General features: G+C 34.8%; 4 protein-coding genes across 7 annotated transcripts; 2 read left to right on the top strand and 2 right to left on the bottom strand.

Annotated features, from left to right (window-relative positions):
• Positions 1-1769: 1769 nt before the first annotated feature.
• On the bottom strand, positions 1770-4411 carry LOC111016122 (chromo domain protein LHP1). The gene is made up of 6 exons (XM_022291409.2): positions 4102-4411; positions 3757-3782; positions 3558-3644; positions 2684-3424; positions 2164-2224; positions 1770-2076 (listed from the first exon to the last, which is right to left on the bottom strand). The coding sequence occupies exons 1-6, from the start codon at positions 4372-4374 to the stop codon at positions 2029-2031; spliced, it is 1236 nt and encodes a 411-aa protein (XP_022147101.1). The 5' UTR covers positions 4375-4411; the 3' UTR covers positions 1770-2028.
• A 1291-nt stretch (positions 4412-5702) lies between these two features.
• On the top strand, positions 5703-7449 carry LOC111015996 (B3 domain-containing protein Os04g0386900). Of its 3 annotated transcripts, none has more exons than XM_022291218.2 (3): positions 5703-5825; positions 6020-6180; positions 6783-7449. In XM_022291218.2, exons 2-3 carry the CDS (start codon positions 6046-6048, stop codon positions 7089-7091), a joined length of 444 nt encoding a protein of 147 aa, XP_022146910.1. In that variant the 5' UTR covers positions 5703-5825; positions 6020-6045; the 3' UTR covers positions 7092-7449. The 3 variants fall into 3 exon arrangements, with proteins under 3 accessions (XP_022146910.1, XP_022146911.1, XP_087980361.1); XM_022291219.2 differs by having other exon boundaries at positions 5755-5773; XM_088124235.1 differs by lacking the exon at positions 5703-5825 and adding an exon at positions 5927-5945.
• A 1416-nt stretch (positions 7450-8865) lies between these two features.
• On the bottom strand, positions 8866-18067 carry LOC111016101 (NAD(P)-binding Rossmann-fold superfamily protein). 2 transcript variants are annotated; one of them, XM_022291384.2, is made up of 11 exons: positions 17885-18067; positions 17634-17677; positions 16555-16672; positions 14766-14941; positions 14111-14277; positions 13192-13326; positions 12541-12675; positions 12111-12326; positions 11341-11465; positions 10886-10943; positions 8866-9191 (listed from the first exon to the last, which is right to left on the bottom strand). In XM_022291384.2, the coding sequence occupies exons 1-11, from the start codon at positions 17974-17976 to the stop codon at positions 9081-9083; spliced, it is 1377 nt and encodes a 458-aa protein (XP_022147076.1). In that variant the 5' UTR covers positions 17977-18067; the 3' UTR covers positions 8866-9080. The 2 variants fall into 2 exon arrangements, with proteins under 2 accessions (XP_022147076.1, XP_022147075.1); XM_022291383.2 differs by having other exon boundaries at positions 14111-14323; positions 14794-14941; positions 17885-18066.
• A 1145-nt stretch (positions 18068-19212) lies between these two features.
• LOC111015988 (uncharacterized) lies at positions 19213-21165 on the top strand. Its single transcript, XM_022291209.2, has 2 exons — positions 19213-19705; positions 20685-21165. The coding sequence occupies exons 1-2, from the start codon at positions 19364-19366 to the stop codon at positions 20805-20807; spliced, it is 465 nt and encodes a 154-aa protein (XP_022146901.1). The 5' UTR covers positions 19213-19363; the 3' UTR covers positions 20808-21165.
• The last annotated feature ends 288 nt before the right edge of the window (positions 21166-21453 follow it).

Here is a 21453-nt window from a genome sequence, read left to right as displayed (position 1 = left end):
TGACATTTTCTTTTTCTTTTTTTTTTTGTTTAATTTTAGTTTAAAGACACATGTAAAATATCAATGGGTTATTTACTAATATGTTTGATTTAATGAATCCAAACTTTTTCCTTTTCTACGTTTCAAATTTATTACACTTCAAATTTTATTAATTTATTTGATCTCTTACATTTTCCTCTTTTATATTTCAAATTTCTCTCTCTCTCTCTCTCTCTCTCTCTCTCTCTATTTTCTCTTTCCAACTACCGCGGTGGAATAATATAATTTCTCTTTCCAAATAACAATGGAGGCAAGTTCAAGAAATTCAAGAGATGAAAGTGATGAAGTCTGTACCTAATACATGTTGGATTCACAATCATATATATCAATGTCTTCAATCAGTTCCTGTTTTTGAGTATAACATTTCATTTCTTACCTTTTTTTTTTTGTTTATTATTATTTAATGGAATTCATCAATAACCAAACAAATTGCAAGAGAAAATAAAATTCGTTAATAACTATAGACTATACTAATCTGAGAAATTATGGGCCATTCTGCACAACCATAAAATGTTTCATCCATAGACAGGGCCTGTTCTCTTGTTGGTCAAAGAGACATGGAAAGGTAAACTGAATATACACAATATAAATGCAGACATGTGTAAGTGCTAAGAAGAAGCTATAGTTTGCTATTCCTGGTGACAATATTACAATAGATTATAGAGCACAAGGAAGAGAAGAACCAGAAACAGAGTTCCTAACCCGAAACCGAAACCGAATCCGTCAGCATCATACCCAGGGCTGCTGGTATGCTGAACTGCAAAAGTGGATGAAACCTGAAGCACAGGAAAGAAAATAGAAAGCAAGTGCACAAGCAGTAAAAGGAAAACAAGAATCACTGCAACCCAAATACCCAGTTCAAGTAGGGACTCTACACTCTCCCAAATGGATACAAAAGTTGGCCCAAAAATTATCATCCCCAGAAATCCAACTATGATACAAGGTACAAGAGGAGATGGCCCTGCCTCTCCCATTCTCTCTCTCACAGAATCAGAACCTGGGTTGTAGCATAGAGATATTGAGGAAAGGCTTATTGGTGGTGGTAGGAGATGACTTTTCAAAAGCTGAACCATTTCCATGCTTTTATAGGTCAAAATATTAGTTGATCAATGAGGAAGTCTCTAGAAAACTTCAATTTCATGAAGTCTTATGGATTTTTATAGGTGGGATTGGATGCCAAACCAGAGCAACCTGTATCAAGCTGAATGAGTAACTAATCACTTTATCAATTGAAAACAAGAGAAAGGAGACAATGTATCTTAATGGGCCTCGGTCTAGTCTACATTTAGTAGGATGGAGAATCAGGTACCAGAAAAAGTTCATCCAATTGTTTCTACATTTATATTAATATTAAAGGAAGTTTGATAATGACAATTTGTTAAATGAAAATGTATATGAATGACATCATATATGACCCATGGATTAATAATACACCAAATTCAAGACGACAGAGGTTTAGATTTTCATTTGTGGGAGCAGTTGAAAGTCTGAAAGCTTCAATTCTCTACTTTTCTCTCTAGTTGGCATAAAATATAAATGGAGACCAAGAAAGTTCAGTAAGTACACCTGATGAATAAAGCATCCTGTAGCCATTTTGATCACCCAGTATCTGGAAAACAGATAAACATCACTTGAACAGTGAATTGCAACAGGGAACAATTCTGCAGGAGCTTCACAAAGATTATTTAGTCTCAAACAGACCCATGGGGATGGGGAGGGGAGGAGGAAGGTTATAAAAGTTCGTAATTCGATTGACTAAGTATTCAAATTATTGACTGGAGCTTCAATATCCAAAAGAATATGACTTTTCATTCATCCCCATGTAACAAGTACCCAAAGCAAGAAAATGGTTTGATCTCCTCTTAACAGAGTTCTTGAAAAAGTACCAAGAATTCATATTGTATCCCACTGAATCTCCTCCTAAAACTACAAAATTACAGCTAGTAAACCGTAAAAAGATGATGGTGGTCAGACACACTGGTAGCTCTTTCATGATGTTGGATCATATCGAAGATGTTGCTCGTAATAGTTAATCAACTGCAGTAAAAGAGTAGTTGCAAATACTAGGTTAGAGACCAACTAAGATCAATATGTAAGCTAGAGTACAAAAATTTGATCAATTACCAGAAGTGGATTGTTATCCTTAAGAAATTTGTTATTCACTGTCACTTCCTTTCCATCAGACCTACATTCAAAAAGAAAGAGATCCACAATCACTGCTTAGAACAATCCAAAAAAAAAAAAGGGGATGGCCAGAACTTGTATCCTTTGGCCGTTTTAAAGATAGTAATGCAACAAAATGCATAGATATGCCAATGGAGTGCGAAAGATGATTGAAGAATTATATAGATGACCAAGTTTTAACAGATGACGAGGCTAGATTTTTGTGTAATTGGTGAGAAACTTGAGAACATTAATAGAAATCAAGTACTCTTAACTTTCAATACTTTCATCCAGTTTAAAGAGGGATATAAATATTATCCACATAGGCTAATGTTGTATTGGCCAAATAAAGGGACAATATTATTTTTCTATTTTCACCTACAGGATTTACCTAATAATTAAAATCGAACACAGGATCTACCTAATATTGACTTTTAAGCACTCAACAATACAAGGGAGCAGTTAGATTTGTATAACAAACCTCACAACCAAGAAGGTTACAAGTACATCCTGGATGTTATTTGATACTGAAACTGAATAACCAATAGGCTTGATAATCCTTGTGATAGCAGCCACATTTCTGGAGTGACCTGACAAACTAGAATTCTCGAGCGCTAATTGTTTGTTTGGGTCAGTAGGCTCAATACTTGCAGTCACTGCATTTTGCTCTAATCCCTGTTCAGAGTCTTCAGATAAGGCTGCATCCTTAGTGAACCTTTTCACCCTACTAGACTTCCTTCTCTTGGCTCCAATGCAGTGACTTCCCTGAGTGGAACCCACCATGCAATCAGCCTTGGAAAGATCATTAACAAGGCTAACATCTTTAGAAGCCTCAGCATTTTCATCAGAATTGACCATATTGGCAGAAATTTCTGCCTTGAGCTCACTAAGTTGAAGATCGTATTCATCTTTCTTTCTTCTTCCATCAGATTTCCCATCCATAGTTCCATTTTTAACATTAACTGTTCCATTAGTTTTGGTATCATTAAGATGGCTGCCAAACTCTCCTTCATGAGTAAAGTCTACAGGTACTTGAGGAGTAGGAAGATCAAAAGGAATTTTTATGTTTAGAGGAGCAGATGATAGGCGATCATCCACCATACTGATATCTACATCTGTGACATTGTCAACAGCTAGGATTTCACGCCGTTTTTCCTTCTTAGGTCGATTTTGGCTATCCCCATTCTTGCGCTTGCGCCTACGCTGCTTTCCTGATTGCAAGCTACAAAAGATGAACAAATAATTAGGATGTGAACTTCTGAGTTGTTGGGAAAAGCTCGAATTACATTTCCATTATTCCCACATTTCCTGAAATCATTTGAAGATATGAAAAATAACTGCAAAGGTTCGAGTACCTTTCTTCAAATTCATCAATAAATTCAGAGCATGACTGGAGATTCTCCGAGGGTTCCCATGTATTGGCAGTCTCTGGCCAGCCATGCCTGTAAAAAAGGAATTGCTTAAGCCACCCACTTTCACGTATATCAAGAACAAGTTACAGCGGTAACACAACTGAATAACAAACGAAAAAGAAAACAGGAAAATGGCACATACCATTTGACGAGGTACTGAAGCTGCCCCTATAAATTCGCCAGAAATACAACAGCAGCAGCCACGGATACAAAATCTAACATCAGATCGATAAAGGATATACAGAAACACAATCGCCTGACCAACAAATCCAAGAGTACCATGCCAGACTAAATTTGAAAACAAACCACCCAATTTGAATGGGACATTGAAACATAAGAGGAATTTGTGAATTTAGGCTAATTCTCTGAAACATCTATGATTTCTCTGGCAAATTTAGAAATCCACTGTCTAGTTGTAAGAAAACGAAAACCCGCGCAGGATTGAGAACAAACAAGTGACTCCAGTGGCGAAAGAAAGAAAAAATACCTTTCGAACTCTCTTACGCCGAATAGATTCAATTTCGAAGAAGCCTTCGTCGAGCTTTGGTTGCTCAGAAGTGTCTTCTCCGACTTGGGTCACTTGTGGAGTCTGCACTGAACTGTTCTGAACCGAAGCGTTTCCATTATTGTCACAGTTCGAGGGAGCTGAATCTCCATTGCCATTGCCATGAGTAGAATCAGTGAAGCCAAGAACTGGAAGCGCAAGCGCCAATGCCTCAGAATCGGAGCTTCCTACCACCTTCTTCTTCCCTCGCCCCATTTTCGTTTTATCCCTCCTTAGTCCTTTCCCTCTCTTTTTCCTTCGATTTATAACAAAAATAAAGATGGACAAAAATTAAAGTTAAATTAGATATTAAATTTGAAATTTTGTTGCCGATCTATGAGTTTCAATTGGTCCGATTTTCAATTTTAAATTACGTTCATATAGTTTAAAATTTTATTTTTCCGATCTGAATTTAATTCTCATGTTTTTTTTAAGTACAAAAATGTGAGGATATGAGAGATTAGACCCTGAAAAAATAATACATGTTAATTACAGTTGAGTTATGTTCATGTTTACTAATTTAATCATATGTTAAATTCCATAAATCGTTCCTAAATTATCTTTTACTTCCTCAAAAAATTTATATTACTTCCTAGTTCTTTATTAAACTCTAAACTCTAATAAAAACTAACCCAATTTGTCAAATAAAAAACATCGGCTAACTGTCGCAAAAAGAAAAAACATTATATAATATGGTAATGATTTATAAAATGTGAGAAAACGATAGGAATTAGAGTGTTCATGGATTTACTTAAGTAATTTTTAGATCCAACTAAATTGTTCGGTTTATAAATTTATTCGGTCAAAACAACTTTTATTAAATAATAAATCTAATCTAACTAAATTTGGTTAGGATTAACTAGAGTTATTCAAGTCACTTATTCAATTTGGTATAATATTATTTTTTTTTCAAATAACTATTAGGTCAAAATTTGTGGCAGAGTGCCAACACTTGTTGTACCATAGAAAAAAATCGCACCAGAGTTTTTTTCTTTCCCTATGTTAGCTATTGTTTTTTAATTGAAGGAATTTGTTTGGAAATACTTTTGTTTTTCTTTACCTTCAATAGTTTTGTACATATAAATTGTGTTTCGAGGCACAGTGCAAAAATTTATAAGATTAACAAAAATAACTTATTAGATCCTTTGTAAAGTAAAAAAAAAAAAAACATATTAGAAACAACTTTAAAAGTCGAAGGAATAAATTATTTTAAAAAGACGGAGCCTTTTATCTTTTTTTTTTATGAGCACAAAAGAGATATTACCAAAATTTTGTTACTTTTTATAATAAGGCTAATTTTAAATTTTATAAATTTTCTTAAAATTTATTTCGACCACGTCAAAACAAGCACAGCTGAGACAACTTCATTCTGGTTGGCATAACTAATTTTTAACATATTATTTCTATAATAAGTTTGAAAATAGTATTATTTAAAAAAATAAATTTTAAAATTAGCATCATGAAATCCAAATTTCGGTGCCTCCACTCTCGTTGGACTGAAAAAAAAACTGTTTAAAAAAATTGAATTATAAATAAGAAATGAAAAAAAAAAGTATTTAATTATAAATTTTCAGACAAAAAATGGGGCCTGGTCTGAAGAACAGAAGTATAGAAGGTACGATCAAGGGTCTCACTCTCTCTGCTTGCTCCGATCCAAGAGCTCACAGGTTACTCAACTAATTTTGTTTCTTTCGATTCCTACAACGAATTTCTACAGCTAATGAACAACAAAAATCCAAGTGATTCGCAGCTAATGCGATTAGTTCATTTCTCACTGCGTTGATCCTGTTAGCTTTCATCATCTCCAGCTTTTTTTCCATCAATTTCCCCTCTCTCAGTACGTACATTTGGTTTTACACAGGTTTTTGTGAGTGATTTGGTCACCAGATGCAGTCACAAGAGAAACCTCCGTCAGAGCCTGCAGAAATGGAGCCGCGAATCGATGAAATTTTTCCACTCTCAAACAAACCGTTCCATGGTGTTATTCTTGGAAAATCGCATGTTGCTCCTGCATATCTTATGGTAAGTTGTCTAGAAATTACTCAGAAATCTAATAAGAGTTATGTACTGAATTGAATTGTGGGTGACTGTATTGCATAAACCCCCCAAAATGTCTCGAGACACCCCCTGCCTCTGAGCCGTCATTTAGGGGCCTTGGCAGGTGATCCGGACTGTTTCCCTTTTACCCATATCAATGAAGAAGGGAGAAGTTAGATGATTCTTCCATGTTGAGTTGTGGGATATCCGTTAAAGCAAAGACTCTGAAGTGCCTGAAGTAGGAAAAGATTTAATGCTTACTTGGATAAGTAAGCAAACTCATTTTTTGGAATTGCTAGTTGGCCTAGTTTATGTGTCCCAATCAATGTGCTGAGTGATTGATGATGATATCCAAGTTGCTGATTTATGGCTAAATCTGCAAAATATCTGGCTAGTTCATAGTTTTGGTCTCCTTCTTGTTATCATTATTGTTTCTTAAAGCAAGCTTTGAAGAGAAACTTGAAAGATTAGCTAGTCTGGAAACTATTACAAACACAGTTGAGAACAAAATGTTCAAATTATGCATTGTTTAGGAAAACAAAGATATGAGTTTGAATAGTGAAGAATGACAAGATTTTAATTTGCAGAGCTTGCCAGCCAAATTTCATTCTGTTTTACCTGCTATTGTGATCCATGGGGTTGTTTACTGTGGGGGCAAGGAATGGAGGGTAGATTACTATGGAAACCGACGCGGTAGGACGCTCGATACCAGAGGCTGGAGGAAGTTTGTTGATGAAAATCATCTCAAATATGGAGATGCTTGTGTATTTGAGCTCATGGAATGTAGCAGCAGCATGGTCAAATTCAGAGTTCAAATTCTCAGAGGTGACATTCCTGTACAACTGCACGACAAGTTCAGGGGGGAGAGTAGAGACACTCCTATAAATATTGACTAGCTGCCCCTGATTTCTATGGCTTGTTAACAGCAGCGTTTCCAGTTGTCCGATCTCCCCTACGCCTAGGACAATGATAAGGGAGGAATGGTATTAACTGTTGCTCTTATTAATGCAGTGTTACCCATTGCTCCGATCTCTCCTACACCTAGGATGTTGTCGGGCCAATAAGGGAGGAACGTTATTAGACGTTGTTCTTCTTATGCCTTAGCAGGTGTTCCCTAGGATTAGGTAACCCCTTTTTTTTCTGTAAGTGGATATGTAATCCTGTTATATGGTTCATGGATACTTCAATTTGTACTCCATTCTCTTTGCATTTTGGAGTATTTGATTGTAGTTTTATATAATATACGTTTGTTAATTAGGGGGTAACATTCAAGTTTGTTTTTCTCTTAAAAAATCTAAGCATTTGACAGTTATTCATTCGAATTGATGCAATAAATTTTGCAATTTAATTTCAAGTTAAGGGCTCGATTTATTAAATTAAAATTAACTCAAGTCGAAATAAATTAAATTATAATATTAGTCTTTATTATTATTTTTTAGTACAACAAAATATTAGGCTTTATATTAATTCTTATGTTTCTTTAATAATAATAATTATTATTATTCTTATACTTTTTGATTGAATATTATTATAGTACACAAAAGTTCAATGTGGCAAAAGAGTTATATGATATTATATTTTTGTTTTAGTGAAATAAACTGCAATAGTCAAAAGCGATAGCGATAATTGGCATATATCTCAGGATGTGAGTTCGATCTCCACCCTCACATATTGTACTCAAGAAAAAAAAATTGTTAAAATAATTATATAAAAATCACTCTCACAAAATCGATTATCATTTAATATCTTTTGCTAAAATCATTCCTAAATTTTAAAAATATTTTTTAAATTGGTTAAACTTTTCACACTGACTTTACATCTCAAACATTCGTCGCCCGATCTGTTATATATTTTCTATTTTAGAAATACTTATAATTCATTTCCTCAGATATCATGTTTACGCATGTATAATCGCTTATGTTTGGAGTAAGCCACATGTTAGACTCTAGTCTACAAAATAGATAGCTGTGTTATCGTCAAAATCTAAGTTTTTAAAAAAACATAGACTGCACTAGCATATTTAAAAAATCCTGTTTTTTTGAACATGAAGAGATAAAGAAGCCATTGCAATTGCCGGAAATACTAGGCCCACTAAAGGCACAAAAATAGAGGGTAAGTTGGTGAGAATTGTCATAGAATGGATACCTCCACTTAATATTTGTACCTGTTATTTATTGTTATATTAATTGTTATATTAATTGTTATATTAATATTTTTACCGGCTGGACGGCTGGTTTTCTGTGTGCTAAGCTATTAAATTTTCATTGACATGTTGAAATTTCCACATGTCCAAAGATTTGATACAAAATATGTAAAATATTAATAAAATATTAATATTAATTATTTTTAACTTATTTAAAAATTTAGAAATGCTAACATGTTAATTTAAATATTTTTTATAAACTTTTTTTAATATTACAAGAAATATTCATTAGTGTTAATATTTCCATCGATATTTCGATAAATAAAATTAATTTGAGATATCGATATTTAAAACCAAAATTTCAACCCAAATCAAGATTATTCTCTATTAAAGAAGCAAGATTACTGCCCAAATGGAGAACAAAAAATCCAAAATTAAACGGCTGCTGAGTGCTGTGCTTGGCTTAGTCTCTCGGATTCTAATGTCCAACGTTCTGAAACTATGAGAAATACCATGGACTCCAAAAATGAACAAATGGCAGCAAAATAGATTTACAGAATCTCAAATATACTATTGATAGCTACACCAAAATTTTAGTTCACCGTGGATAATATCAGGCCAACCTAAGCATGACTCAATAATTAAGCCACCCTCCTATTTTGTTAAACTAAAAATATGTGATAATATGGGAAACAAAAGCTACAAATTCGTTTCTATTAAGAAAACAGAAGTGTTTATCTTTTCACAAGCCAAATTCCATCTCAGCTCGCTTCAAAATAGCAGTTACTCTCATGAAGAATTCAGGTTCCTTTTCCTTTATGTCGTCTAGCGTCGATGACTCGTGTTCATCAGCCTGCATCAAATAAACCACACGAACAAACTCTACTTTACATATATCTAATCTACAAACTCAACTTTCCATCAATCGCAAAAAGCTTGCCGTAATTCACAAACAGTATTTACATTCTCACTAATTTTCTTACATAAAAAAACTAGTGTCAATATGACACTGGCTTATGAGAGGACCATTGCTACTTTTAACCGTTTGCAGCAGTAAACATGAAAAGCAGATGATTTTATCTGCAAAAGTGTACAGTTAAATCGGGAATTTGAGGCATAGGAATGAGGCTTTTCTGGCTAAATGATTGTGGCATAAGATCATCGTAAGCGAATATGAGCAGCATCCTTTTGACTAGGTCTCAAAGGAGGGCTTAGGATGTGTGCTAGAAATCTTGTCTAGTTTCCCCTTCTTTTCCCAGATTTTGAAATTCTCTATGAGGACAGGTCTAATACCTACTTCTGGGAGGACATTTGAGTTTGAGACAATTCCCTTTGCTATTTATTCCCCGGTCTTTACCACCTTTTTTATAAGAGGTTGCATTCAGTAGCCTCAATTTCGAGATGAGTGCGTATGTCTTTGTTCTCAGGCATCCCTTTACAGATAGAGAGACTTCGGATGTTTCGACCCTGCTTCTTATGCTTTCGAAGATTTCTTTTCATGGGGGAGAAAGGATTTTCGAGTCTAACCCTAACCTTTCTAAGGGATTTTATTGTTCTTGTTTTCCATCCGTTGAGTTCTCTCTCTTCCACTTCAACCTCATTGTTTGTCTTGCTTTGAAAGGTCTAAATTCCAAAAAAGATTAAATTATTGGGGTGGCAAGGTTTACATGGAAAAGTCAATACCTTGGATCAAATCCAAAAGTGCTCTTCTTTCCTTTTGGGGCCTCAGTGGTGTGTGCTTTGGAAAGGTGCTTCAGATGATCTTCACCACATTCTTTGGTCTTGTCAGATTGCTCGAGAGATTTAGAACCCTTTTTTTGTGTGGTTTGGGGTGTCTTCAGTTTGCAACATGGATTGTTGGGCAATGATGGAGGAGGGGTTGTTGTCCCCCCTTTGGGATGGAGGAAGGAGGAATGTTTCTGTAGGAAGCTTGCTTTTTTGCTATCTTGTGGAGAATTTGACTTGAGAAAAATAATAGAATCTTTATAGGATGGAGAGATCAAGTGTGGTTGTTTAGGAGCTTATTCGATTTAAAATATCGCTGTGGGGACCGGTCAATAATCAGTTAAGCTTTCTTTTTTAGATTGGAGCCCTACCTCTAGAGGTGTCCTTTGGATGGGCTATTTCTTTTTATGTCCTTGTATAGTTTTTTCATTTCTCTCAATGAAATAGTGGTTTCTCTTTATTATTAAAAAAAAGGGGTCTCTACTTTTGGTTTGGAAGACAATTGAGTTCAGTGGTCTACATCAACGGCTTGTAAACAACTTCATACATATCAAAAATAAATAAACTTCCCTCCAAAACGAAGGCAAACAGAAGAAGTTACTAACACTAGACAGATAATATTTAGTTCAAGAAAAAAAACAATGCAAGCAACCATTGAATACATGCTCGCTTCTAGACGAAGTATATTATTTTTCAAGAAAGTAAATGACTTCAAATGAAATTATAAAAGAGATGACAAAAAGACAAATAAGTTGCAGAATATAGTAAAACTTTCTTCAGAATAATTTTCAGGAATTCATCTCACGAGTAAAGCTGAATTACCTCTTTAAATTTCAAAAGAATTAAGTTAGCTACAGATGCTGGTTTTGCTTGGTCCCACCTAATTTGTGCACAGAAAGAGTCAGTACCAGAGAAGTGAATATATTCCATAACAAATCTAGGTAACTTATTGTAATCTTTCATTTGTTGTTATGTTATATCGCTTATTATTAAAAAAAAAAAAATCTGAAACCTTAAACCGGACCGTGCAGCACCTCATATTTTCATGCAACACAATGTCACATATCAGGGAAACAAAAAAGGACAATATCACTGCCGTTTGATTGAATTCGAGTAGCTATATGTTTATCTTCCTCCATAAGATATACGAAACCCAAAAATATTATATAATTTTAAAAAATGGGATGATTGTATGTTTGCAAAAGAACAGGAAAAAGCGTAGTCCATAACGAATATCATTTCATATTAGGCAACACTAACAGAAAAGCTATTCATACCTCACAAGCATTAACTCATTAATAGCTCGCCACATTCCCCGTCCAACATCTTTGGCACACTCATCTCTCGCGCTTCTTCCATGCCATAGCTCTTTTGCAACAAACATCACTTCTTCAACATCTACCTAGAGTAAATGGCGTCAGAATACAACGATATATCAGTAGAATGCTAACTATTGGAATCCAACAACAATAGAATGATAGATTTGCAGTTCGAGAAAAAAAAAATGTTAGCTATTGATGAGCGGATGCTTTCACTCAGATACAAAAAGTGAATAACTGGTACATACTCAAAAACATAGCGATCGATGTCTAAATTAATGATAGACTCTATTTAGGATTCACATAAAAGTGTTTTTTAAAGAAGTCAAAAAGTAGTGTGTAGATATTTGTACAGTGCTTGTCCACCAAATGCTCGACCGAGAAGAAGTGTAGAATCAAATATCATAGTGATTTTTTACTAAGCAATTATACTAAATGACTTGTAATTAAAATACTTTTGCTAAAAGCACTGCCAAATACACCTTTAAGACCCAGCAAGATGCACGAAATCAACCAACATTAGGCTTCAAGGCTAAGAAGTAGACTTGTGGACTTCATAAAATGCCAATGCGGAAAACATCAACGTCATTCCACTTATTGTGAATGCTTAAGTTAACCTAGTAACTAGCATCATGCAGACAAATCCAAAAGAAAACAAAAAGAGGACAATGGATACTTCAAAATAACTCATGCAAAATCAATTAAATCTTCAAATGAAAGCTCCACACCTGGACTTGCATGGCGGTTCCATACAATGATTCTTCATGCTCAATGAGTCGCTGATGAAGCAACCTATAATGTTCGGTGTCCAAATTAACAACAGGCTCTGTTTCCACTTGCAGCCCTGCTAGCTGCGTCACAACGTACGAGGCCATTACCTGTCCAAAAATTGCAGGGATGGTGCCCAGAACAGGTATGATACGAACTCTGAACCCTGGAACTATCTGATATCATGATAAAAATTCAGAATGTTTATTCACTGTAATATTTTCTTCGTGCAAGACCTGCCAACTATTATTAAACACTCTAAAGTATCCATTCTGTGTCAAGTCAAGAATTGTTAACCTTGGAAGCAAGTACATAAAGTAGCCCCACTGCATTCTGGTCTTGCTCTAAAGATATAAAGAGATAATTTCGTATTACAGGGAAACTCCTCACCTGATAATCTGAAGGATTTTCAGCTTCTCCACCTGGTCCTTGGAATGGAAGCAGCTTTGCTTTGGGTTTTTCTAAAGAAAATACAACAGGAATGCCCCCTTCAATGCCATAACCTTTCCGCAAACGGTGCCTCATCTACAGTAAAAAAATAGCCACAGCCTAAATTCTCAAAAAGAAATAAAGAAATGGAAAAAGTTTTTTTTTTTTTGTTTCTTTTCTTTTTACGAGGAAAGTTGTAATAGCAGGAGGTTTTAAATGTTGATGCATTATTATATAATTAACAGGCATTTAGTAAAATGTCATACTAATAGCTCAACGCAACAAAAAGAGAGTTGTTATCTACTTATCATGAATATGATCTTTTCAAATGCTTTAAGTGTTTCAGTTACGAAACTTATTCTTCATGTCTTTCACTTACCAAGTCATTCTCTTAACCTTCTAATTGATTTCCTAATATTAATATAAGAAAAGTGATTAAGGAGTTGTTTATATAAGCCAAAATAAATGACAAACTATCCTCTAAATTAAGAGTTCAATTTTAATCACGTTCCAGAAACCAATAACTTCTCTGATGCAGCCTTCTAAAGATGGAATCTGGCCATTAAAAGTTTCAACTTCAAAGAAAATTCTTCCATATGAAAGAAATATTACAGCTCGAGATAATGGGTCATTTGTCGACTCTCTTAAATCAGCCACGCGAATTCTTGTTGGATCAGCTCGAGCTCCGGCTCCTGTTGCTGATAATACTTTCAAACCTCTACGTACACATGCAGCAAGAAGTGCTACCTATCGCAAGTGATTAGCAAAGCATTTATAAATAAATTCCTATTAGAAAACCCCACTCAAATACAAACATGAATAAATTAAAGTAAATTTTGACAACATCAATCGCTTAAAATGACAAAAAGGCAAATAAACAAACTATTCATTTGGTCAAAAAGTTTGTTAAATGGAGTATACACATGCATTTCCATCCACATGACAGAACGGTACTTCTAATATTTCATTATAAGCTCAAGGAGAGATTCGAGAATCTTGATTATTCCGAGTCCAAAGAGGTTGGATGCACTATAACTATTCTTATACAAACCTCCTCATAAGTTCCCTCTTTATAAATCTCCTCTCTAACTACCACTTATAGTTAATTAACTTGGAAAATGGAATGAGAAAGCTATGCTAACAAAGGCTGACAAAATTGGTTCCTCTCTTTAAGACACTCATTCCCTCTACTATTCTTTCCTCGCATACGTAAAGGTAAACTTAGCAGGAGGCCTTATCAATGCGACAATACCCCACCCACAAATGTATAGTGTTTGACAAACAGAGTTTTGGAAAATAAACCTCAAATGTACGTGTTTGACAAACGGGGTTTTGGCTAAATAAACCTCAATAATTGATGGATTAATGCTTCATTTATATTTTCTCAAAGTAAATTAAATCTCTAAATATTACCATCTTTATTTATCCTCTCTATATAACAATTTAGCATCAATACTGAATCCAGTGGTAATAAAAGATAAGATAAAAAGATTTAGAATAAGTTAGAGCGGCCTTGCAGATAAATAGGCACCTTTGTATCAATATTGTCAATGCAGTCCAAAACGAAATCAGGTTTCCCAGAAAGAACTTCTTCTTCAGACGTTGCATCATATAATACCACTTTTGCTTCTACTTGGCACTCTGGCAAGATGGACAGAAAGTGCTCCTTCAGGCACTGAGCTTTTGGGACACCTACATCTGCTCTTGTCGCAACGGCATGTCGATTTAGAGAAGAAAGTGACACCTTTTCAAGCAATTCACAAATGAGTATGCATGTCACAAGTGAGGAAATAGATGCATTGATTTTTTCTTTTTATACATTTAGATGTAGATATAATGTACCAGCAGTCTTTCATTCTTCTCAATGAAAGCATGACTTCTCATAAAAAAAAATATTTATAATGAAGGCTGGCTATATATACACACACACACATATAACTCAAAATAAAAAATAAAAAAAACAGGTGTGTTAGGAAATTGGCCAAAGTGGGGAAAATTTATAAGATTCTAAAATACATGAACTAATGGATGGAAAAGCTAATGCACGTTAAAATTTGACATGAAGATGCTTGAAGAGATATGCAATCAATTCATGAGAGGGAAAAGGAATCTTTTGCTGATTAGCAAGCAGTGGACAGAAATTCCAGAAGGGAGTAAAAATCAAAGAGACTGTATAAAGAAGTCACCGTTTTCCTGAAAGATGTAGTATAAGACCTGATCAAAGTCAACAAGAAGAAGCCTGCCAACCCCTGATCGTAGAAGCATCATAGCAGCGTGGCTCCCAACACCACCAAGACCAATGACCACAACATAAGATGCAGTCACATTCTTCTGTGCGCTAAGGCCAAGGAACTGAATGTTCCTAATGACAATGGGCATATAAATAACATTTTAAAAGCAAAGCAGATTAATGCTAAACATAAAACATGCCTTGTTGAGGTAAGGAAAACCTAAGTTATTTTATTAATCTCAATTAACAAATTGAGCCTAGCTGGTATATAAAGGAATGGGCTCTCGAGTTTTGTTTTATGTTTAGACAATAGTAACCTACAGAAGCTTAATTAATCTAACCTAAATGCTAATAAAAAATAAAAATAAAACAAACAATAAAAATAATTACAAATAGAACCCTAAATAATAACAACCTACATCACACCTGAACGCCAAAGACAAAACTAGTGATTTAGTATTATTATTATTTTATAAGAAACCAAAGGAGTATATTCAAAACCAAAGAAACCCAAAAAGGGAGACAACCTAAAGGCGGAGGGTAAATAAATCCCCAAGGAGTGCATGTAAATATGGGACACTTTTTAAGGTGGTCTATGCTCACTTGTTATCATAGCACCAACAAGAGTCCTTGGTTCTCTATCTCAAAATGTCAAAACAATTATCGAAGAGAGTGATCAATTTTCAAGGTTGTCAGTGAGCTTCCATTAGATTTTGGGAGGACGTGGGTGGACAAGGACAACTATCCCTATGTGCCTCCCTCATCCTAGACCACTTGATGACAGCAAAGCAAAGAACATTAAGCATTGCTGAAATGTGGAAGTGGATGCTGGAATCTCAGTTTCGAATTGGCTTCCCAGAGTTCTAAAATTGATAAAACTAAACAGCATATACCTATCGAGCTGAAGCACAATTAAGGATAAGGATTTCGAAAGACCCAGGAACGCATAATTTCCAATCTGAAAAAATGGTCAAAGTTATGATGACATGAACGTTTAAAATATATGTGTATATATATATAGTACACATAAATATAGAAGAGTCCGGAAGACAAAGAGACGAGGGAGATTCCAAAAAGGGACTCCAATTGGCTAAGATAAAATTAAGGAACTCTAATTCAAAAATTTAAGGAGTACACCTATTTAAGGTCACAAATATCCCAAACTTTCTCCATATCTCTGTACTTATCTGAAAAAGTTTTGGCTCCGCTACACCAAATTCTCCGAACGGAGAGGTCCCTTAAAGATCGCTCTATAAGAAATATCTATGATCTAAGATTATTTATATTATATGCACACTAATATACAACCTTTTTAGGATCATGCATGATTTTAGACAAGGTGAAAAACTAAAAAGAAAAAAATAATTTTAATGAATCATCTGTATATAGATCTATGACTAACAGAGAGAGTTCAATATTCACATTTCACAAAATAAAACCAAAGAAACATGGAATTTTGTTGTTCAAATGTAGAGAAATTGATAAGTTCAAAGCTTAGCATAAAATATAAATTTGCTAACTGAGAAATATATCTAACCAAGGATAACAAAAAGAAAAACTCGAAATGAGTTGCAAAATGAACCTCTATGAAAATGGTTGCAGGAAAAGAGATCAGAGAACCAGTAGAAAAAAGATGAATCTTAATGAAATCTGAACTTACAATCTTGAGAAACCAAAAAATTCCCAAAAATCATATCAAAATCTATAATAAAAAAAATCAATTTTCCAAAATCAAATGAAAATACCTTGTTAGTTGTTCGGCAACAATTTCATCACTTAGAAGGTCTACGTCAGAAATCCCATGATCGGTGCACCCAACTATAGGACCGCCAGTTATAGCAGTCTCAACCATATGTCCATTACCTTCAGCAAATCATTACAAGAATCATCTTCTTTTAAATTATTAATAAAACAAATTCGCAAGAAGTAAAAACCAGGAATCATGATTGGGACAGCATAATCAATAATAGCACCCTAAAACATTGCTTTGAGTAAGTTCCAATAGAAATAGGGAAAACTACTTTTTGAGGCATGAGCTTTGATGTCATTTCTCATGTATACACTGACACCAGAAGATCTACAAGCGAGACCACGAATCTCAATCAAGAATAAAATTACTATGTTTCAGTTCTAGTATATAAGAGCACTTCAATGATGATATGGACTTCTTTCCAGAGTTCCGAAAAAATGCAAGAATTAAAATAAGACTAAGAGAATAGAACACAAGTTGAGGAAAGAAGGATTCGGAGCAACTGAGAAAGAAATCTTTGCACCGTAAATCAGAGCCATCAGATGCTCACGGCCCAGAACCTATAAAACATTTGGGTACAGTGTTTTTAATGGAAGTTTTATTTCCTCTTTAAAAAAAAAATAAAGTTGAAACGTCTACTGCTAAGTGCTACCGCCACCCCCATTGTTCATTTGTCCAAATGCAAACTGAATACTTCAACACTATACTATCAGAGCTCTTCTCAAACGTATAATTGAATGATCAAATCACGTAGAAGATGAAGCCGATTGTAATCACTAATTGTAACCAATACATACGTTATTTAACAAATCGTTTAACTGTCTCCAACATTAACGCGACTCTTGTAATCTACTTGTGCTAACGGATAATAAGTCAAAATTCACTAAAACTTTGACAACATCGTGCACAAAAATAGCGCAAAAAACTGAAGCATGAATCAACCATAGACGAACTTCGTGCCATACTACAGAAATCGTAGTGTTTAGCTAAGTTTTCCTTTGAATAATCATATAATTTATCAAATGCCATACGCCATGGGATGGAAGTTCAGTATTTACTCCGATTATTACTTACCACGCAGCTTGTTTGCCTTCGATTCAGCTACGTTCGCGATCCGTCTGCAAAATTAATAACCAGTTGTCAGTATCGCTTCGAGAAACTACCATCTTCGCTGGCTTGCGCTAGAAGACTATCTGTGCTACTAGTTTCCATTTTCTCCGAGTTTTACTCGAGCTCCAAGTCCAGATACAGCATGCGAATGTGATCGATGAAACGGAAATGGAATAAACAGCATGAGAGTGAAGTGACTGGAGTGGTAAACTTGCCTGTGAAGAAGCTTGAGGATGAAGAAAGTAGAAACCGAACCGAAGAGAGCTCCAGCTCCCACCATTGAAAGAGACTTGAATTTTCCCTCCATTTGCTCTCGCCTTTCCCGCTGAGAGTGGCCTCGACGAGGCTTTAACCCTCAGGCCTCAACCCGCCGCTCTTCGTTTCGTTATTATTCCTTTTCTTTTTTCCCCTTTTTGTTCTTTAACAAATTTATTACAATTAAACTTTAATTAAAATTGATTTTTTTGGTTTGTTATTGGTTTAAAAAATATAGAGTAGGGTTTGATTGATTGAAGCATATATTTTCGATAAAAATATTTGAATTATCATTTATACATATTACTGAACTCACAATAAGAAATACAAAAATGTATGAGATAGAATTTTAATTTTATATAATGCAACTGTTGATCTCCAATTAAACTTAAAAGAATAATGATAACAAATAAAAATAGTGGTGTATCCAAAAAAAAAAAAAAGATAAAAATAGTGGTGTATATCGATGGGTTAGTAACCCTCTTCCACCACTTATAATCCTACTTCATTTTTTTTTCTTTTAATCGTAAGATAAAAAAGAATGAAGAATGCTTGTATTAATATAGATGTTAACATAATAAAATTATTTATAAAAAAACGTATATATTGATTAACAACTGGTCATACTATAAGATGATAGAGTATGTTTTTATCCGTAAATACAATATTGCAATTATGTGGTTAATATTATAATTGTTGACTTTTATGAGAAGTTGTTATACTTATGCTTTTAATGTTCATATATGTATTGATATTTTATACATATACACACATATATTAAGGTGATAGATTTCAATTCATGACTTTCTAATAAGATATAGGCCTCTTAATTTATTCAGTTATATTTAGGTTAGCAATGCTTTAATTATTGAAACATATTTATTGTTGATAATCATGCAATGTGGTTGTTGGAACCACAAAATAAAATAACTAACTAGATTGAAGCTCAATTAATTATGCATTTGTATAAAAAAAAAAGAAAGAAAAGTCATAAGACATAGTATAGGTCCATTTGTCAAAGCACATGTATCTATCTATTATTATTATTTTTTGATATAAAGACATCTATATCTAATTAGAGCGTAAGATTGTAAGTAAAGCTTTTAAAATTTATAAAACAAAACTGATTAAAAACATAGACAATTTCACGCGATACATAAAAGAGTTTAAATGTCGATATCGATGTCTAAATTTTATGGAAATATCGATGTTGTGGATATTTCAATAAAAGTTAGAGAAAAAAATAAAAGGACTGGCACAAAATTGAAAAAAAAAAAATCTCTACATACGGCAGGTAGACCAACGGCTGTCCAAATGCTGCGTTTTGGACTTCGGAGCGAATTGCCCTCTTCCTTTTCGGCGAGTTTCTCTCTTCGATTATTCTCCTCGCCGAAGCCTCCCTCCGCCGGAAGCGGCCGAAACATCCGACCAACGCCACAATGTCGTCCGGATTGAGCAATGGCATTAGGGTTTTCAGAGGCTGTAGAGCCCTCTTAGCTCCGTCGAAATCCTCAGCTTCCGTTCCCGCCGCCGCCGCCGCCAAATCGAAGGCGACAGGGAAACCGAAGTCGGAGTCGAAGGAGAAGACTGCACCGAGCTCCGATACTGCCGCTGCAGCCGCGCCCAAGCCGAAAATCAAAAGGGAAATGACTCGGCCGGCGGGGATTCTGAAGGTCGCCCAGGTTTCTCCGGCGTTGGGCAACTTCTTGGGCGTACCGGAGGCATCTCGCACCGATGCCGTCAAGCAGATCTGGTCCTACATCAAGCTCCATAACCTTCAGGTTCCACACTCTTTCCACTGCTATTTATGAATTTGATCGCATAGAGTGTTGAGCAGGCGAGAATCACTGACATTTTCTGGGAAATTGGTTGTTATCTGCGATTTTTGTTGGGTAATTTGGTCGGTCTAATGATTTTAGGGTAATATAAAGAGAAATTTTATCTCAAGTAAATAAATAAACTAGTTCCCGGTGCTTCCCATTTTCCCTTCCCCTACCCTGCAAGTAAACTTAGGAACTCGTGTATTTGTATGGAAAACGAGACATTGCCTTGTCCCGGATTAAGAGTTCGCAGCAATTTCGGAATGAAGGCGCAAAAAGCTTAACAATGGCGTCTCTTAATAGACGTTCTTACCTCGAAAAAGAGCTGGGAACTCCATGGGAAGTCTTCATTACAACGTGGGAGCTTATCAAAATTTTCTAATGGCCTATTGTTCTGGCGTTTAGACTGGTAATTTCCCTATGAAGCTGTTCTGAATGAAATCTTCCGTCATTCTCTCTTAAAAATCAAAGCTGATAACTCCTTTGGAATTGAAAATCTTCTAGTGTCTGCTAAACTTGGAATATCTAGCTGATAACTCCTAAAATTCCTCTTCATCTTTCACTGAGAACACTCACTCTTGCAAGGTCTAAATTATTTGATGAAGGGCCTGTCTAGTATTGCTTTGATTGTTTAAATTGCTATTTTAATTTCACAAATATTCAGTACCAATCACTGAGATGTGACCACCCCCTGTCTTCTGTAATGAATTTATGAGCATGGCAGTTAAGCCAAGGGTTAACATAAGCTTGAAGATACTAAATATCATACGAATTTGGTGTTGGAATTTGTTGAACTGCACGCATAAGTACCCATAGTTTTCAACTTTTCATCAAGTTTCAAGAGTCAAGAGCTCTACATTGCATTTTTAGTTGATAATGTGAGAATTTCTGTTGTCCAATCTATGGCTTAGTGAGATATTGTCATCGTCTTTGCCTGCAGAACCCTGCTAACAAGAGAGAGATCTACTGCGACGATAAACTTAAAGCCATATTCGAAGGAAGAGAAAAGGTTGGTTTCTTGGAGATCGGAAAATTGCTCGCTCGCCATTTTGTGAAGAACTGATCAATGCAGGTGATGAGGGAGATCAAATTCCAGTACATTTTGAGGCTTTTATCTTCCAAATCCTTCTGGTTGTTGATAGATAGCCTTGTTTGGCTGATGTTTTTAAGGCAATATTGATCAACTTCTTCTCAATGGTGCATTTTCTTTTAGGTTTTATTTACTTCAATGTGATGATGGTCTGGTAAGTTTTCTTGTTGGGCATTTTGTAAAAAAGAAAGCACCAAATTAGATGGCTTCCATTTTCTTCACAAGCCTTAGCTTTTTTCTGTTTTCTTTTCTACAATACTCCTCTTGGTTCATGGAAGTAGAGCATTTGCCTATTTTATTTTAGATTCAAATGCCATTATTGTTCTTTGAATTTTAAATGTTCTTTTGTCAAATGTTATATTTTGTTTCTAAACATTGTTCAAGTTCTTTTCAATGGAATTTCTTAAGTGCATTTTAAACACATTTGTAATATGATATCATGTGAATTTATGTTGTATATCTCATCTCATGTTCAAGATTTTTGGTATTGAGTTTGAAAATAAATAATCTCATAATTATGTTAAATGCATAACAAAAGTTTGATTGAATAAAATTTTATGAATAATCGAAATTGGAAGAGGACTCGTCGAAAGTTAGCTTCGTGTGTATTATGTCAACA

This window comes from Momordica charantia (assembly GCF_013281855.1).
Source record: "Momordica charantia cultivar OHB3-1 chromosome 5 unlocalized genomic scaffold, Mcharantia_2.0 BLBB01000005.1, whole genome shotgun sequence".
Lineage (NCBI taxonomy): Eukaryota > Viridiplantae > Streptophyta > Magnoliopsida > Cucurbitales > Cucurbitaceae > Momordica > Momordica charantia.
Note: the sequence above shows the minus strand (reverse complement) of the source record. Positions and strands in the feature narration are given on the sequence as shown.

Coding starts and splice junctions, on each gene's coding strand:
- LOC111016122 (XM_022291409.2), bottom strand. CDS start 4,374: ATGGGGCGAGGGAAGAAGAAGGTGGTAGGAAGCTCCGATTCTGAGGCA. Junction 3,783..4,101: donor GGCGTAAGAGAGTTCGAAAG/GTATTTTTTCTT, acceptor GCGAATTTATAG/GGGCAGCTTCAGTACCTCGT. Junction 2,225..2,683: donor GTAACCTTCTTGGTTGTGAG/GTTTGTTATACA, acceptor TTTTGAATGTAG/GTCTGATGGAAAGGAAGTGA.
- LOC111015996 (XM_022291218.2), top strand. CDS start 6,046: ATGCAGTCACAAGAGAAACCTCCGTCAGAGCCTGCAGAAATGGAGCCG. Junction 6,181..6,782: donor TTGCTCCTGCATATCTTATG/GTAAGTTGTCTA, acceptor TTTAATTTGCAG/AGCTTGCCAGCCAAATTTCA.
- LOC111016101 (XM_022291383.2), bottom strand. CDS start 17,976: ATGGAGGGAAAATTCAAGTCTCTTTCAATGGTGGGAGCTGGAGCTCTC. Junction 12,676..13,191: donor ATGACCCATTATCTCGAGCT/GTAATATTTCTT, acceptor TTTTTACTGTAG/ATGAGGCACCGTTTGCGGAA. Junction 12,327..12,540: donor AAAATCCTTCAGATTATCAG/GTGAGGAGTTTC, acceptor TCATGATATCAG/ATAGTTCCAGGGTTCAGAGT.
- LOC111015988 (XM_022291209.2), top strand. CDS start 19,364: ATGTCGTCCGGATTGAGCAATGGCATTAGGGTTTTCAGAGGCTGTAGA. Junction 19,706..20,684: donor TCAAGCTCCATAACCTTCAG/GTTCCACACTCT, acceptor CTTTGCCTGCAG/AACCCTGCTAACAAGAGAGA.